Source organism: Zingiber officinale, chromosome 8A (genome assembly GCF_018446385.1).
Source record: "Zingiber officinale cultivar Zhangliang chromosome 8A, Zo_v1.1, whole genome shotgun sequence".
Classification (NCBI taxonomy): domain Eukaryota; kingdom Viridiplantae; phylum Streptophyta; class Magnoliopsida; order Zingiberales; family Zingiberaceae; genus Zingiber; species Zingiber officinale.
In genome coordinates this window covers 75,457,312-75,472,640 of record NC_056000.1, presented here as the reverse complement: position 1 = coordinate 75,472,640, position 15,329 = coordinate 75,457,312, and the positions used below count along the sequence as shown (strand labels likewise).

Sequence of the window (15,329 nt, the reverse complement as noted above, 5' to 3'; positions counted from 1 at the left end):
ACATGGCAACTCCAGGCACCTGAGTGTGAATAAAACTTTATCCACGTTGCAACAACTCGATCAGGATCAAACTTATGTGGTCTGGGCACCTGGAGCACCTCCGGGCACCCGGATCATGCTGGCGTGGCCCGTTCAAAGCTCTCCAAGGGAGGCACCTTGGGGCTGTCCCAGGCAGTCCGGGCGTCCGGAGCACCTCCGGGCACTCAGAGCATCCGGGCACCTGAAATTGCTCTAGGCGCTTGGACAGCTAACCTTTGTTGACTGCTCACTTCTCCTCTATTCCGGCTCCTTTCGCTTGGATGATTTCCGCCATCCGGAATAAGGTTCACCCAAATTTATTTTTCGGGCTTCTCCTCGAGCAAGCTTCTTCTTTGGCTTCTCGTCCCTTGGAAACGTAACACACTTCCTTCTCATCCTCCAGCATACTCTTCCGCAGCACTTCATCCTTTGGATGCACCAAGCCTATTGACTTTCTCCCGTGCCATCCTTCTTGCTAGCTGCGTCTTTCGCTAGACTTCTTGTGCTCCTAAGTTCTTGTACACTTAGACACAAGACATCAAAAATGCACACACAGAACCTAACTTAAGTCAGTTGACCATATCAAAACTATCTCGGGTACCTATACAACCTAGGTGGTTGTTAATCCAAGGCAAATAAAAGCACTATAAAATCTCCTTCGTTAAAGGTGAAGTTTCTTACACTCATTGAATGCTCAAAATTATGCTAAGAAATGAATACAGGAGTTGTTAAATTAATTTATTATAATCGTGATATTAATCTGAGTTGAAAGATCGGGAAAGGATTATTTTTTATTTTACAAGCAATTCACCCCCTCTTGTCGGTCTACCTGCTCCAATAATTGGTATCAAACCCCGGACTGTCAGAAGGTCTAATTGTCGACTTTGCATAAGAGCTATGGTCTAATCGAGCCATGCGAGTAGAATATTGACCTCAAAAAATGAAAGTGGGGGCTCTCGTGTCCGGATCAAGAGGACTAGATACCAGGCAGGAAGTTCTAGTTGCAACTAGGCAAGGAAGTCCTAATAGGTCGGGTGGACCGAGGGGCAGGAAGACCTATTGGATCGAGGATCGGACGTGGAAAGTCTGTGGTCCTTCGTTCGGGGGAAGGGGATTGTTGGATTGTAAAATTACAAACAAAGTCCCATATTAAAAATATACAAGAAATATCATGAGTGTATAAGCAAAAGATATCTCTATTGGTATTAAGTCTTTTGGATAGAACCTAAAAATAAAATTTTAAGGGCTTAGACCCAAAGTGGGAATATCATCTCATTATGGAAATATCTAAATTCCTTTTGGTCTTTGATCATCACCTCACTTGATTTTGATTGTCACGTCATCTTTAGACCGACTCGCAATATCCCATATCACCATTTATCCTCATGAAATATCTAAACATTTATTTTAAAATTAAAAAAATCTAATAAATTTTATATATTCCTATAAATGTATTTCTTTATTAATTATCAGTTATTATATTATTATTTTTCTAAATAAATTTAATTATCTCAAATATTAATCATTTTAATCCTTATATACCAGTTTTGATATATTACAATAGTTACAATTGATAGTTAATATAATATGGGTTGATAAATTGTATTAAATTCAAGTATTCCGAGTCAATAATAGAGTAGCTACTTGGTACAATGGTTTAATAATTATAAAGTAGTTTAAATATAGATATTTAGTTTGAATTGGCAAGGAGAGAGAGTTTTTTTATCAAAAGTAAGATAGAACGTGCCTTTCATAATTACTATAAAAAAAACACCAATTTGACCATTTTAATAAAAATGACATTTTTTATTTTTGTTATACAATATTTTTTTTTCAAAAATTAATTCATTTGAAGGCGATGATAGGGTAATTTCCCTTTCCATCACCTCAGCAAGTGACATTGACAGGTGGCAGATGCTGGGCTGCGGTGGGATTAGGGATGGCAATTTTCCCCGCGGGTTTGGGGCCCCGCGGGGAAAACCCGAAATGGGGATGGGGATCCCCGATTTTTCGGGGATTGGGCGGGGATGGGGCGGGTATGGGAATACTATCCCCATCCCCAAACCCGCCCCGAAAAATGATTTTTATATCGAATCATAATTTAATTATATCATATTATCATATTATCAATTTTATCTCGAGTCAAGTACTCAAGTTTAAAAACTAAAGTAGATCTAATAAACGTGAATATTGGTAGTTTAAAGTTCAGTCAGCTAGGATGAGTATATAATTATATTGGTAGTTTAAAGTTCAGTAAGTTAGGATGCGAAATCATGCTTTCTTTTGGAAATGGGGCGGGGATGGGGAATCCCCGAACCCGTGGATTCGAGTTCGGGGAATCCCCGAACCCGAAAAAATAAGAACGGGGCGGGGATGGGAATGGCAAACCCGCCCCCGCCCCGTCCCATTGCCATCCCTGGGTGGGAGTGGTTGCGTTCAGGGGTATCTTTTGCTGTTCCTCCTCATACCTCATTATTAAAAGTCGCTGACAACAATTTACTTAATTAACTACTAATTTCCTTTTCTTGCATGTACCTACTTCCTTTTAATTAGTCCTACTTCAAGTCTTCAAGACTTGTTACCCTCTTCGCAGGGTCGACACGCCCGGTCCAAATCCCTATCGACAGAGCTCGGAAGATGGCCAAGGCGAAGGCTGCGAGCAGAGGAGAGCAGCAAAGGCTCCGGTCGGCACTCCTCGGAGGATGCTTCCTGCTCTCCGTCATCCTCCTCGTGGTCTACACTTGCTATGTCGTCTCCTTCTCCGGCTGTGAGCTCCTTTTTCTTGACCCTCCTTCGTGTTAATCGATCTGTTTAATTTCCTTCAAATTTCCGCTGTTTTGGTTGCGCAGTGACCTTCTGGCGCTCAAATCGAGCGGTTCCTCCCGTTGCCGACGCAAAAGAAAAGATAACTGAAGATAAGGTAGCAAGTACCCCTCAGGAAGGTAAAGCTTACTTATTATCACGTAACTGTGAAAAATCGTTTTTGTTTTTTGTTTTTTTTTTTTGATGGTGACGCAAATTTCTTGGAGAAGCAAACCCAACCCAGTTACCCTAAAGTTTAAATTTGTGCATCTAGTGGTAGAGTAAGAATCAAAACCAGCTGTATGCATTCAGATCCATAAATCTATGTCTTGCTAAGTGAAGGTATCTTCTTCTCTGCTACCAGCGCCATCTTTTGCATCTTCTAGGCATTCTAGCTTTCACTACTACTGCTAGTTTCTCAGAATTCTGAAGCTTTCTGTTCTATTCTATTAAAATTTGATAAAGCATTTGTGTCAAATTGTAATGGTTGATTCCAATCTGAGACAGATTTTAAAATAATGATAACATTTCAAAAATGTCTTTCAGTGAAGGACAAAAGGAGGATGTGTTTTAATTAGTTAAAAGTCAGACAGTAGTTTTGGATTTCTGTAAATAACATCATTTTTGTGGATTTTTCTCTTTGTATTTTTTTTGGAATAAGTTTTTCTGATAATATCTGAGTTTCATATGGAATAGACTAAGGTCGTTGATATTCTTTCCGTTGTTTGGCATCATTGTAAATCCTGTCCTCTTTTGGAAGAAAATTTTCTTACTGTTAAGGGCATCTTAACTTTAACCTCAAGGACTACAGCTCTATGATAGAAGACGGGAAAAAAATGAGAGACTATCGCACCTTAAAATGTCAAGCACCATAAGTTTAAGGGTATCAATGGGTATGGATGAATTTACTCCTTGGGGCAATTGCACTGGCACCACCAAATTGTTAACATGATGGATAAATTTTTAAACTTCACTCTGATGTTAATCCAATATTATAGAAATGTGCTTTTTAATCATATGAATTGCTCTTCTAGTGAAAGTAGTAATGATAACACTCGTCATTACCTATTGTCCACATCAAGAATTGTCCTAGTTTGTGTTTATGCACATTAGCATGACTTTCATAGGAATCTGTATTTTCATAATCAACAATATCAGATCGAGTTTCTCCTCTCTTTTAAAAACCATTTTTTTTCCATGCCAAAAGAATTGGTGGCAATGGCATATGAGAAATTCTATGGATACTGTTGGTTAAAAATGTTCATTTTTTGCAGCAAAGCTTTTCTTTTGATATCATTTCCATTGAAGGTTGAGTGAATTGAAACACTTTAATATGCACCATAGTAGTCTTGCCACAATAGAGCACAAAGACGTAAATTATTCTGCCTTGTGGTAATAAACAACACCAGTTCATCCTACAGATAATTGGAGTGAAGGTATAACTTGGAATCATGATATACAATTCACTCATGTTATTTAAACACACTTGGCATCTTTATTCTACAAACATAGCAAAGTGTCCAAGTAGATGTAATGGTTGACTTACTGATGCTTTGATTTCCTCTGTGAATTTATTGCAAACTATTTATGAATTATGTTTGGGAACCTATTGGGATGAAATATTACAGCTTTTTTGTTGCATCTCTAATAATGCTTCTACTTCTAACAAGCATCTCGAATTTTGTAGTAGCAATGTCTTACTTTTCTGTTTACAAATTGTTGATGAAGACCAAGCAAACAATAAATTCATTTGCCAAAACAAACCAAAGTTAAGATAAAATTGCATGCCAAGTTATTCTTTTGAAAAACTTTTCTCTCTCTGGGAAGTTGGTTAATTTTAGATGCAGTTAGTTTTATTTTTACGAGAAGGTATAAACCTAAAATTCTAACCTGAAAACTAACAACTGTAGCTAAGCATATCAATTTTCAAGCTAATAAATTTTGTGCAGATGTCAGGCACCAAGAAGAGAAATTACCAAGCAATCCTTTTTGTGATTATTCAAACAGAAGAAATGATTATTGTGAAATGAAGGGTGATATTAGGATCCATGGAAACTCTTCCTCCATTTTCGTTGCTATATCCTCCACTAATACTACCAAATTACAAGAATCATGGAAGTTAAAGCCTCATCCTCGGAAAGGAGATTCCAGAGCAATGGCTCGTGTCACAGAAATGTCAGTGAAAACTATATCCAGTCACAATGGTCCCGTATGTGCGGTACATAACTCAGTTCCAGCAATAATCTTCTCAACCGGCGGTTACATGGGCAACTTTTTTCACGATTTCACTGATATACTTATCCCTATCTTTACGACTTCCCAACAATTCAATGGAGAAGTTCAGCTTCTCATAAGTGAGATTCTCCCATGGTGGAATGAGAAGTACAAAAAGCTAATACAACCACTCACCAACTATGAAATCATTGACTTCAACCAGGACCAAACAGTTCGCTGCTATCCTCACGTTATTGTTGGTCTTAAATTCCACAAGGAGATGAGCATTGATCCCTATGCGTCTCCTTATGGTTTGTCAATGGTTGACTTTGGACGACATGCCAGGAAATCTCTTGCTCTGGAGCGTGATACAACAATTAAACTAGGACCAGCTCAAGATAAGAAGCCTAGACTTCTTATCGTTGCTAGGAAGTTTACAAGAAGATTTGCCAATGTCGACGAAATAGTGAGAAAGGTAGAAGAATATGGCTTTGAACCTGTTGTTGCGGAGGCAAAGTATCATGACTTGGCTGAATTTGCCCAAATAGTTAACTCATGTGATGTGATGCTGGGAGTTCATGGTGCTGGAATAACTAATCTCGTCTTCCTTCCAACTAATGCGGTCGTGATCCAAGTTATTCCCTTGGGTGGATTGGAAGGGATAAGTTGGATTGACTTTGGACTTGGTACCATAAGCATGAAGATGCACTATTTGCAGTATACTATAAGTCTCGAAGAGAGCACACTGACGGAGCAGTATGCGAGAGGTGATCCAGTGCTTTCGGATCAAAAGGAAGCTTACAGAAAACATGGGTGGGCTCATATGATTGAGTTGTACTTTTTCAGACAAGGCGTGAATCTTGATATGGCAAGGTTTGGCAGTACTTTATTGCATGCTCTCGAGCTTCTTCGTCAACAGTAAATATCGGTGCTTCTTCATAGTTCACTCTGTTAATCTGTTGACAACAGACAATATTATCATTATGATTAGAAGTGCCTAGTTAATTATTTTCAAGTCAATTGAATTCATACGCTATGAAGTTGTTTCAGTATACTTCCAGAGGAATATGCTAGATTGTTTGCATTTGTTTCAAACCAAAAGGTTCTTAATGCTCATAAAATCAAATTCCAATGTCACATTGTATGCACTCATTTGATGTCAGATTGCTGGAGATAAAAATGGTTAACATTTGTGTAAGAACTTTTGGTGTTTGATGAAGACACGAGGAAAAAATTTGCAGCTTTGATCGAATCTTGTAGATAAGTTTCTAAAATACTCCACGTATCATAATTTTAATTAAAACTATTAAATAACGTATCTACTTTATGTTTTATCATCCTTCTCAAATCAATTCAATTAGAAAAATAAATCAATCCATTGATATTTTTATGTTTTATCATCGTTCTCAAATCAATCCATTGATTGTTTTTAGTCGAATCTGAAATCAATTCTGTTTGATAAATGCATTTCAATTAAAAATGACTAATGAATTTAAAAATTAACTAATGAACTTTAAGGAAGGGTATGAAATCAATTTTTATATATTAATCTAGTTCTCCTGATTATAAAAATATTATTAAATATTAATTTAACCTAATATATTAAAAGTAGTGATTTTTTAAACATGAATTAATTTTTTTTATACATATTCGTATTAAAAAAAATCATTATTTTTAATATATTTAATATATTGAATCAAATTAATGTTCGATAGTATTTTAATAATCAAGAAAATTAGATGAACAGTTTTATATCATTCTGAGGACTCTAAATCCATCAGTCGATTTTGACTAAAATTAATTAATGGACCTAGAGATCTTGAATGATTAAACTTGTTTCTATGTGTTCGTCTTATTCTCCTGATTGTAAAAATACTATCAAATATCAATTTGACCGAATATATTGAAAGCAATGATTTTTTTAAACACAAATTAATTTTTCGGATACATTCGTGTTTAAAAAATCACTGCTCTCAATATATTGAGTTAAATTGATGTTTTATAGTATTTTTACAATCAAGAGAATCAGACGAACACATAAGAACTGGTTCATGTCATTTCGAGCTCTCTAGATCGATCAATCAGTTTTGGCTAAAATCGAGTGATGAATTTTTTCAAACACACAAAAAGAAATTAATTTTTTTTTTCAGTCGAATTGATTTGAAGGCGAGGGTGAAACGAGAAATGGGTATTTGATGTAGTAATTTTGAAATTATGATTTACTGGGTATTTGAAAATTTATTTACTGGGTTTTGTAAAAACGTTTGAAAATTTTGCATGTTTTCTGCATCGATATTGAGACTAAAAATTAGATAAAATTGAACACCTGTGAATCTCACATTGTATATGCATGAATTCTTTTTTTTTAAAAAAAAAAATCTGTGAAGTAGATTGAAGATTGAATGAGCAATTGATCTATGATTTTTGTAGTAACTGGAGCAGTTATAATGGATTATCAATTGCATGAAAAGGTAAAATTTGTCGTCCCCCCTTTTCTCACGATCCTCCTACATCATTCATTCATTCATTCGGAGGGCGTAATCAAGTATTGAGTAAGTTAACATGTGAATTTTTTATTAATATCATTAGAATTCAATCCTTATTTTATTCTAAATCAATCATATAATTATCGGCTCAATTAGGATACATAGATGGGTTATCAAGCATCGTGTGTCCGGTTAGATGACTTGAGTGCCAAGTATAATGATTATATAAGATAACCAAGGGAGTAAATTTTTTTATGTGCGTTCACGAACCATTTTATATAATAGGATGCTGTATTTTTTTTCCTTACACTATTGGATTTTTATTGGAAAGTATACAATGAATAATAAAGGGAACTGTTATAAAACAATGAGTAAATATCTAAAATAAATGTTCATGACTTCATGTGTAGATTTTTTTTTATTTCTCCTATTTATTATTTTTATTATGTTATTATATGAAAGTTTTTTAAAAAAATTTTGTTTCCCTTTTTAATTTTTATTGTGTTGACAAACTATTTTATTCTCATTTTGTAAAAAATAATATTAACGGTGCGTTTAATTAAATAGTAAAATAGTGCGACATTTCACACTCTAACACATATATTTTGATCATTTCAACGTTTTAAGTAGCAATTTTAGAAAAATGCATAAGTCTCGGGAATGAAGTGAAAGTTTCCTGAAGAATAAAGAATTCGGCGACCCCTTTTTCTCCTTCCCTATCGCGGTTTCTCCCTCCGCTTCGTGGGAGAAAGGGAGCGAGACGGAAGCCATGGATTTGTTGAGGCGCGAGCTCGAGAAGAAGAGGAAGAACGTGCAAGCAGACTTCGGCGGCCGTAAGTTCCTCAAGCGCTCCGAGATCGACCAGAAGGCGATGCAAAAGCTCCGCGAGGAGGAACAGCGGAGCCTTATCTCCAAATCCCACCGCTCCAACCCTAACACCACAGCCACCACAACCATCTCCTCTTCCTCCTCCGCCGCCTCCTCTTCCCTCGAGGCAAAACCCACCTCCAACCTCCCCCCTGCCCTCGCCTCAGCCGCCGCCGCCTCCAAGAAGCCCCTCGAGATCCTGTCCGAAGAGCAACGCATCGATGATCTCGTCCTCCCCCGCCAGGAAGTCATCCGCCGACTCCGCATCCTCAAGCAGCCCATCACTCTTTTTGGGGAGGACGACGACGCCCGTCTTGACCGCCTCAAGCTCACACTCAAATCGGGTACCTTGGAGATCGACAGCGACATGACGGAGGGTCAGACCAATGACTTTCTTCGAGATATTTATGAACTCCGTAAGAGGCAGAAGTCTGGCTCTGCGTCTTCGTTCTTGCGTGACCGGGCAAAGAGCAAGAGGGGTGATGGGGATAGGTTGGAGGATGATGGTGTCGACGCAGACGTGGATAAAAATCTGAGTGAGGATGGAGGGTCTTCCGGGTTGGACACTGACAAGGACCTGAAGCGCATGAAAGCCAAGTTCGAGGATCTCTGCACTGAGGACAAGATTCTTGTTTTCTTCAAGAGACTGCTGAATGAATGGAACCAGGAACTGGATGAGATGCCAGAGGCAGAGAAAAGAACAGCCAAAGGGAAGTCGATGGTTGCAACTTGTAAGCAGTGCGCTCGTTATCTGAATCCATTGTTCAAGTTCTGCAGGAAGAAGGTATGTCGTTGGTTTTCCAATAATAGTACAATTTGCATCTTGCTTGGTTCCTCTTCGTATATTTGCTGCTGTAAGGAGCTCACAATCCATTTGGTCTGAACTATCCATCTCTTTGATTCTTAATGTTTTGGTTCTTTCTTCCTTCTCTGATTCTATTGCTAATACACTATCTGATGCAAATTAGGAATCTTATTTTAATTTTTAAAATTTTCAGACAATTATTATTATTATTATTTTTACGCAGATTCTTCCTTTCAGTAGAATACATTATTTAAGATAATGTTTTAAATTTGCGATTGTTCTGTTTTATGATAATAGGTTATTTTTCATGGATATTAAAATTGATACTGTGGAATTTTTTGTGGCTACCAAAATTGTTACACTACTGGAATAAAAAAAATCTAAATATCGGTCATATTGGATTACTAAGATCAATGAAATCAAAATTGTTAGAAAAAATAGTTCAATATACCAGATGCAAATTATGTTCAGTCATAATAAGGATGTAGATTATGTTTTATCTAGTACCATATATTTAACAAGTATATAAATAATAAAAAGTAGGTCTGATAAAGTTAGATTGGTAATACATAGTAGATTATAACAATATTAGTAATGACATTATTATCATGATCAAGTTGATAATATCATACTTTTGTTTTTATTTGATATAAAACATACTTTAAAACTATAGGTAATAGTAGATCGCTAATATAAATCTCTATGTATGATATCCTTAATACACAACAAATCATGTCTATCAATATGAAAGTAATAAACAACAAATTTATGATGTTATAATTAATAAAATAAAAATGTATTATGACAAATGCTAAAATGTTCTTTATTATTGTGAATTTAATAGTATTGTGTTGTTAATATTATTTGATAATGTAGAGTTTTATTTAATATTTATTATAGGGCTTAGTTAGAAGGGGAGCCTTGACACACTAGTAAAGTTGTTGTCGTGTGACCTTATGGTCACGAGTTCGAGTCGCGGAAACAACCTCTTGTAATGTTGGTATGACTGCATATGAGCTTCCCCAGGATCCCGTATTGGCGGAAGATTTGTGCATTGGCGGAAGATTTGTGCATCGGGTTGTCTCCTTTGTAAGGCTTAGTTGGGAACCTAAATCACATTCAAATTTGATCTCTAAGATTTCTCCCAATTAGCAATAATTTCTCTCAATCATCTCATGAAAGAGATGAGGCATTTGGTTAGGCTCGTGGGCCTCGTGGCAATTCATGAGTAGTAGCAAGGATAAATTATCAATCTCATGAGCAATCTCGAGTTATTAAGAGGTTGAGAAACCTAAGTTGGAAAGACTCTTGCCATATGCAAGGTTGAGAAACCTAATTCATCCAAGTTTCAACTTATCTCATTCATTTTCGCCCTCAATTTGACCAAATTATTGTCTTTTCTTCCTTATTTTTTTAGTTGAGTCTAATTCTGTAATTCATTTCTAGGCAATTTCTTCAGATACTATTTTAAAATTTCTCAATGATCTATTGATCTTTATGAGATAATTGATTTCTCAGAAAAGATTGATTGGTTTTTGCCGATATCAATCTAACTTGGAATCTTTATTGGTATCTATTGATCTTGACAACTATGATATTTATTGAATAAGTTTCTTTATCATACAATTTTGTTTTTGTTCCTTTCCAAGTTTGTTTCTTCCCATTAGATTGAGAGTTTTACTAAGCTTGTATGAAAGAGATACATAATTACATACTTCAGGAATGAATTTATGCCGAGTAATAATTATTATAAAGTGTATGATAATACAGTAAAGTGTCTCATTGTATTTATAAACTTGAATTGTCTGATAAACTCTTTTAAGAGTTGTCTTGTTCACTTTATTCAGCTATTTTATGTGACTAGTGATCCTAATGCTTATTTATATAAACTCATTTACATATTTAGGCAATAGTTTGATTTTTAAATTAGAGATTTGCTACTTTTAAGGAGACATTTGAGCCTCTTCCCTTTCATGGTGACTTTGTCATAGGTTATACAACTTTAATTTTTTAGCCCATGCTCATGATCCTCAACAGTAGTATTTCTACACATTAAGATATGATTAGTCACAATGTTTTTCTTATTCTTTAAAAGGGATGATTGAAAAGAAAAGAGGGTCAATAAAGTAAAAGCTATCTCTAAGGATAAGAGGGAACATAAAGATGCATTTTTTCCTTATTAGAAGCAGAGACTAAAAAAATGCAAAAATTGTGTTCCTTGAAGATCATTACTTAGATGTTGTTGCGATAATTTTGTACTCTTTAAAAATGGTGTTAAATTTAGACACTGACAATTCACCAGGAGTTGAGTACATTTTTGTAATAGAGAATGGTGCAAGGATTTTTTAAGACCTTATTTGTTTATTTTGATAGATCCTCCTGTTTAGGGTTAAAGTAATTTTTTTTTTAAATTGATAAGGGGAATAGGGTATATTGGCATACAATATGATTTTATTTTGGCTTGTTCTCAAGTTTGTTTGAATAGACTTGCATTGGATAATATAGTGTAAACTTATTCTGACCTTTCTTCTATATCCTAAATGAATTGTGTAGTTTTAATCCATTCTCTAACCAGTTAGTTGGAGCGGCCTTTTACTTCTTGAATTTTGGAGATTATGATGTTAGATGATGTGCCCTATGGAAATATGAGTTTTTGATTCTTCAATGTTATTTGTAGTCAAATCTAGTTATGTAAGAATGGCCTCATGTAATTAATGAAATCCTGGTAAAATTAACTGCAATTCATCAAATTCACCTAGTCTGAGTTTACTTGGATGACAAGATAGGAGGGGGAAGGAAATTTTAAGGAAAACCTCACAGAATCACTCATATTTTTATATCACTTTTCCTCTCTGCCTCCTTCGCCCCCGGATTTAAGTGAAAGTTGGACCTAGAGCAAGGAGAAAGTTCCAATGTAGTTGCAATGTAGGTGGATTTGTTCATTTCAACCAAGTAAAAATAGTTCTATTATATTAATTATTCAATTCCATGTGGTCATTTGAAAGAACCCTCTGTGCCCCAAATTTTCTAGCTCTGTTGAAGATTATAATTGCAATAGACCTCTAATGATTTAAGTTGGATATATTGACTTTCCCAAAGACGAGATTAGCTGGTGTAGAGGTTACTCACAAACACTAGATTGCTTTTTTTAAAGATTCTTTTTACCACAGTCGTTTTCTCAAGTCAATTATTTGTTTTTGTTCTTTATATTTATTTTGAACCGTCTGTCCAGTTTGTCTTGATCATTGATGTTCAGTGTTTTTCATCTTTTTTTTATCAGATCCATCTCAACAAGTCCAGCATTTTTCTGATTGTTTTAAATGACGAATAGTGTACAATGTTGGTATGGATTTTTTCTCTCACCCCATACCCATTTTGGTATTTCTTGCACCATCTTATCCATACCTGTTCCCATTATGTACAGTCATTAACTATTTCTGTCTCTATGTTTGCTGATCCTAGGTATCATAATTCTCATAATTCATTCATTACCCTTCCCTTCTTTTTATCTCTTGGCTTTTAAGTCATAATAAGAAAAGTATCTTGTGAATTTGCTCCATAACATTGTAGGAGAAAAAGATGGTATGCCTAACTGTTTCCTAACTGTATGCCTAAGTGTTTCCTAACTATTGTCTTGTTTCCTTTGGAGTGAAAAGTTCAAGTGAAAATTTTCTAGAAGGAATTAAATCCTCCGAATCAGCCAAAACCCACCTGGCCAAAATGACCAGAATTTTTTTTGGTTTCACTTTTCCTATGTGGTTGTTCGTGGATGTTGACCACTTATTCCAAGAGATTTTCTACCCTTCATAGGGAACACAAGCTAGGAGTGGAGTTTAGAGGACAGTGGCAATGAAAAATAAAGAATAGTTGCAGAAGACATCTCATAGGAAGCAAATAAAAAAAAAAAAGATTAACCAGGCTGGGTAACGTTGAGCCTAGGGTAACCGGCCCGACCCCATGGAAGTTTCCCACTGCCAGTAAATCGGGAAGCGCTCGCAGCGGGCAGCCCAGGAACCCAGCATCCTTTAGTTGCGTGCCCCATTTGGAGGAAAACTTCCTGCAAATTCGCCATAGTTAGGGCTCGAACCACGGGTGCTTGGGTGACAACCTGGATGCCCTGCCGTTGCACCATAACCCCATTTGGAAGAATTCATTGGATGTGGTCATGAGGAAACAGTATTCTAACTACTATCCAATTATTAATCATGTCGAAAAGCTTTTCCTTATAAAACAGGAACTGGTATAAACATGAAGCTACAAAACAAAGTCAAATCATGCCAAAACAAGGAAATAGTCATCTCTTATTCTCTTTTCCTAGAAGCTAAGATTTTATAGATCTTACTTATTTATCAATTGAAAGATGGCAAATACTTTCTTTTCTACAAATAGATATAAAAATGAGTTTCTACACCAAATAAACAAGGTACAAGTCAAAGCCATGAATCCAAATTTTTTAGTTTGACCAGACGAAGTATTACTTGCCTGATTTTGCCACTTTTTTGCTTTGGAATTTATTAGTGGATTGAAATGTAGAATTAATGAATCTGAAATCAGCTTGGTATATACATAACACTTACCCTTCCATGCTATGCTCTTGTTAAAAGTACTAGGGTTAATAGATAATGTAGTAACTTTAGTCCACATTAGTATTTGATATTCAAAATAGTATCAGAGCCATCTTTTAGACTTAGGTTTCCAAGGGTATTCTTTAAAGGGCTGCAACCTCCCCTCTCCATTCCTTCGGCTTTCTCTCTCCGATTTGATTGGGATATCTCTTATCTACCATAAATCTTATGTTACCTCTTGCCACATTGCCTTAAACAATGACATGAAACCATCGATGACTCTTCTTTTGTTGTCATTGTCAAATTGAAGGCTAAGTCAAAAGCCCAAGATATCTGCTTTGCTTTTCCTTCATGAATTCCAGTACAATCGATCTAGCCATAGGCTCCTCTAAGTGAGATGGAAAAAAATATGCTTTCGCCTTCATTCTTTAACCTTATATACCAGGCAACTGGTCATCCTTCCTAGGCATTTCAATTTGCAGCCACAGGGCAAGTCCACTCTCATGCCTACGTGTATTCCCTGTCAAATTTAATCTTTTTTTTTTTTATCGATTCTCATTGTTACAGAAAAATAAATGCTGATTGTAGATATGTTAATTGCACTGATATAAAGTTTTTTTACAGGAGCTTCCCAGTGACATTCGTCAAGCATTGTTGGTAGTTGTGAAGTGTTGCATGAAAAGAGATTATCTGGCTGCAATGGATCAGTACATCAAGATGGCAATCGGAAATGCTCCATGGCCAATTGGTGTAACTATGGTTGGCATTCACGAGCGCTCTGCTCGTGAGAAGATCTACACAAATAGCGTGGCTCATGTCATGAATGATGAGACCACCCGTAAATATTTACAGTCAGTGAAGAGGCTTATGACATTTTGCCAACGGCGTTATCCAGCAGATCCATCCAAATCAGTAGAGTTCAATAGTTTAGCAAATGGAAGTGACTTACTTTCTCTTCTATCTGAGGAAAGACATACTGGAAACGGATCCTCAGAAGAGAGGCTAAAATTGTTGCCCGCACCAAAGGAATGATCTGACGAGTTCAAATCTGGCACCAACCCTTAATCCGTATCGGATATCTTTTTACATGTATGTCTGTCTTTATTACCATGTCAACTCTCAGTTAATATTCCTTGGTTGAGACAAAATTCTATTTACGTTGATGCATGACAGACTTTGCAGGGACTTGTCCTTCTGGTTCTTTTGTCTATTTGTAGTCTTATCATTTGAACGTAATTGCTTTGAATGGTAACTAAGTGTCATTCGAAGTTGTTATGCAATCGACTGTGCGCTGACAAAGATTATAAAATTGTAAGGTTGCTAGATATAGATTTCCTATGGCCATCGGTTTATGCTATTATAAACATTTTTTGCATTGTATGTCGTTATAAAGGGTTAAATTGGAATACTCATAGAAATTTCAAAATGAATAACTATTCCTCTTTATTCCTGAATATGACTGAGATTTCCATTGTGCTTTTGGAGCTACGAGAAAATCATTCATGCCTTCACTTTTACATTTTGAGTTTGTAGGTTTATTATTATTATTATTATTATTATTATTATTATTAT

The 15,329-nt window shown here is 35.8% G+C and overlaps 2 protein-coding genes across 2 annotated transcripts; both read left to right on the top strand.

The window, feature by feature from the left end:
- The first annotated feature begins 2,572 nt into the window (after window positions 1-2,572).
- LOC122009587 (alpha-1,3-arabinosyltransferase XAT2-like) lies at window positions 2,573-6,086 on the top strand. The gene is made up of 3 exons (XM_042565793.1): window positions 2,573-2,785; window positions 2,868-2,960; window positions 4,770-6,086. The coding sequence occupies exons 1-3, from the start codon at window positions 2,656-2,658 to the stop codon at window positions 5,954-5,956; spliced, it is 1,410 nt and encodes a 469-aa protein (XP_042421727.1). The 5' UTR covers window positions 2,573-2,655; the 3' UTR covers window positions 5,957-6,086.
- Window positions 6,087-8,167: 2,081 nt separating this feature from the next.
- LOC122009586 (pre-mRNA-splicing factor 18-like) lies at window positions 8,168-14,944 on the top strand. The gene is made up of 2 exons (XM_042565792.1): window positions 8,168-9,171; window positions 14,382-14,944. Exons 1-2 carry the CDS (start codon window positions 8,290-8,292, stop codon window positions 14,787-14,789), a joined length of 1,290 nt encoding a protein of 429 aa, XP_042421726.1. The 5' UTR covers window positions 8,168-8,289; the 3' UTR covers window positions 14,790-14,944.
- The last annotated feature ends 385 nt before the right edge of the window (window positions 14,945-15,329 follow it).

Bases quoted from the DNA above. Each gene is read 5' to 3' on its own strand.
- LOC122009587 (XM_042565793.1), top strand. From the start codon at position 2,656: ATGGCCAAGGCGAAGGCTGCGAGCAGAGGAGAGCAGCAAAGGCTCCGG. The intron at 2,786-2,867 runs GTGAGCTCCTTT...TTGGTTGCGCAG, and splicing joins TGTCGTCTCCTTCTCCGGCT to TGACCTTCTGGCGCTCAAAT. The intron at 2,961-4,769 runs GTAAAGCTTACT...AATTTTGTGCAG, and splicing joins AGCAAGTACCCCTCAGGAAG to ATGTCAGGCACCAAGAAGAG.
- LOC122009586 (XM_042565792.1), top strand. From the start codon at position 8,290: ATGGATTTGTTGAGGCGCGAGCTCGAGAAGAAGAGGAAGAACGTGCAA. The intron at 9,172-14,381 runs GTATGTCGTTGG...GTTTTTTTACAG, and splicing joins TCAAGTTCTGCAGGAAGAAG to GAGCTTCCCAGTGACATTCG.